At 51.4% G+C, this 2,196-nt stretch overlaps 1 protein-coding gene across 1 annotated transcript in view; it reads right to left on the bottom strand.

The window, feature by feature from the left end:
• LOC109289292 (histamine H3 receptor-like) overlaps positions 1 to 721 on the bottom strand; it is a 6,877-nt gene extending 6,156 nt beyond the window's left edge. The window contains exon 1 of the mRNA XM_019505284.1: positions 718 to 721. Coding sequence (XP_019360829.1) covers positions 718 to 721 — 4 coding nt within the window. The remainder of the gene's footprint in view (positions 1 to 717) is intronic.
• Between the last annotated feature and the right edge of the window lie 1,475 nt (positions 722 to 2,196).

Raw genomic sequence — 2,196 nt, 5'->3', positions numbered from 1 at the left:
CGCCCGGCTCCTCGGCCATGGGCTCCTTGGCCATGGGCGCCCGGCGCCTCGCAGCCCGCGCTGGCTCGTCCCTGCCGGCGCCCCCGGTGCAGGGCGGCTCACGCCGGGGTCTCTCCCGCTCTGCCTGCCCGGCTCCGCGCCTCCTTCCCTCCGAGCGCGGGCATCACGGACGGAGTCTGGGTCCCATCCCCGTTAGGTGCCGCGGGAGCTGACGTGAGACCCTCTCCGAGGCAGCCGCGCTCTGGTGCCGGAGGAGCCTGGTGGGGCTTTTTAAAGCAGCAAACGCAGACGGAGATGAGCGAAGTAACACTTCAGTCTCTGTCGCCCCGTAGGATAAAGTAACTCGCCGCTTTTACCATTGCCCAGACACCCGCTAGAGAAGATGCGGGGGGGAAGCAGGGGGTGATTAATCGATGGAAAAAATCAGAATACAAGGAAAGGCTGAAAAGAAACAGAAAGCTTCCGGAAAGAAGCGCTTTGAGCAGCTAGGAAGAGTTGCTGTCTGCAAAATGCTTTGTATCTGGCAGTCAACTTTTTAGGCTGCGCTTGAACGCCCCGTCCGGCTTGCGCGCGAGCGGCTGCTGTTGCATTCAGAGAAGAGGCTTTGCATCAAAACTGGCCAGGACTAAGGGATGTCCAGTGCTGATCCAGCCGCGTCCCCTGCTGAATCCTGTTGTGATCGAGGAGGCTGGTTCTAAAAGACGAAATCCTCGTTACCCATGCCCCCGCTAACTGCAGCCTTGGAGCAAGTTCTGTCCAAGGGCCGCAGTACAGCTCCTCCTGCCCTTTCACCGAATGAGACTTCCGGTAGATACTTTTCGACTTGCGCGGAGCCACCTTTTGTGATTGAGGCAAGTGGAGTTTGGCCAGAGAATTAGTGGATGCACAAAAGCCTCCCATAACTCAGCTATCATTTTCTATTGGATAAATACCTTCTTCATAAAAGCAATTAGAGATTTGCATAAACTTAGAGCTCCCAGTAACAAATTTCACAAGCAATTATCCTGCCTCCAAAGAAAGGCTATTCATATGGACATGAGGGGAAGTAAACGAGAACAGCTCTTTAATAACTTTTCTGTCATTAGTGTGTGTGTGTGTGGTTGCATGCAGTCTCTGAGATGCAAACTGGCCCTTTTCCTGGGGAGATGCTCCTAGCTCATGTCAGTGTTGGAAGTAAAAATCCCATGCCAAATTATTAGTGCTGGTACAAATTAGCATAGATCCGCAAGGGGGATTTTCTGATATACGCCAGTATACAGCTGTCCATGTTTATGTCAATCATGAGGCACAAGCGACAAGCTTTGTGGATAATATATACAGAACATAAGAACTGCCATTTACTGGGTCAGCCCATAGGTCCATCTTGCCCATCATCCTGTCTCAGTGGCAGAGGGTGGATGCTGAAAGGGAGAGTGAACTGGGTGTGATGCAGCCTCCAGCATTTAAGGTCTAGGAAGCTCTGATTCAGAGGCTGTATCAATAGCTACTGATGCCCCTTTCCTCCAAGAATTTGTCTGATCCTCTTTTGAATCTAGTTAAACTGTCAGCTTCCACAACATCGGGTGGCAATGAGTTCCACACTGGTGATTTAGTTATATTAATTAGCTTTTCTTAATTTTCATAGATTTCATAGACATTAGGGCTGGAAGGGACCTCCGAAGATCATCGAGTCCAGCCCCCTGCCCAAAGGGCAGGAAGTCAGCTGGGGTCATACGATCCCAGCAAGAGAAGCATCCAATTTGCTCTTGAAGGTGTTCAATATAGGTGCTTGAACCACCTCCAATGGCAGGCTGTTCCAGACCTTGGGGGCTCTGACAGTAAAGAAATTCTTCCTTATGTCCAGCCTGAAACGGTCTTGCACTAGTTTATAACCATTCGACCTCGTCGTCCCTTGGGGTGCTCTAGTGAACAAACGTTCCCCCAGATACTGGTGGTCACCCCTGACAAATTTATAGGTGGCCATCAGATCACCCCTGAGCCTGCACTTTTCCAGGCTAAAGAGCCCCATGGCTCTCAGCCTGTCGTGGTAAGGTCTGCTTTCCTGATCTCTGATCACGTGCGTGGCTCTTCTCTGGACTCTCTTAAGCTTCTCCACGTGGTTTTTGAATTGTGGAGCCCAAAACTGGACGCAGTACTCCAGCTGCGGCCTCACTAAGGCCGAGTACAAGGGGAGAATGATGTCCTAGGATTTGCTTG

The sequence above is a fragment of the Gavialis gangeticus genome, unplaced genomic scaffold (genome assembly GCF_001723915.1).
Source record: "Gavialis gangeticus isolate Ggan-Ray unplaced genomic scaffold, GavGan_comp1, whole genome shotgun sequence".
NCBI classification, from domain to species: Eukaryota; Metazoa; Chordata; order Crocodylia; family Gavialidae; genus Gavialis; species Gavialis gangeticus.
The sequence above is the reverse complement of the archived record's forward strand: the minus strand, read 5'-3'. Positions and strand labels throughout refer to the sequence as shown.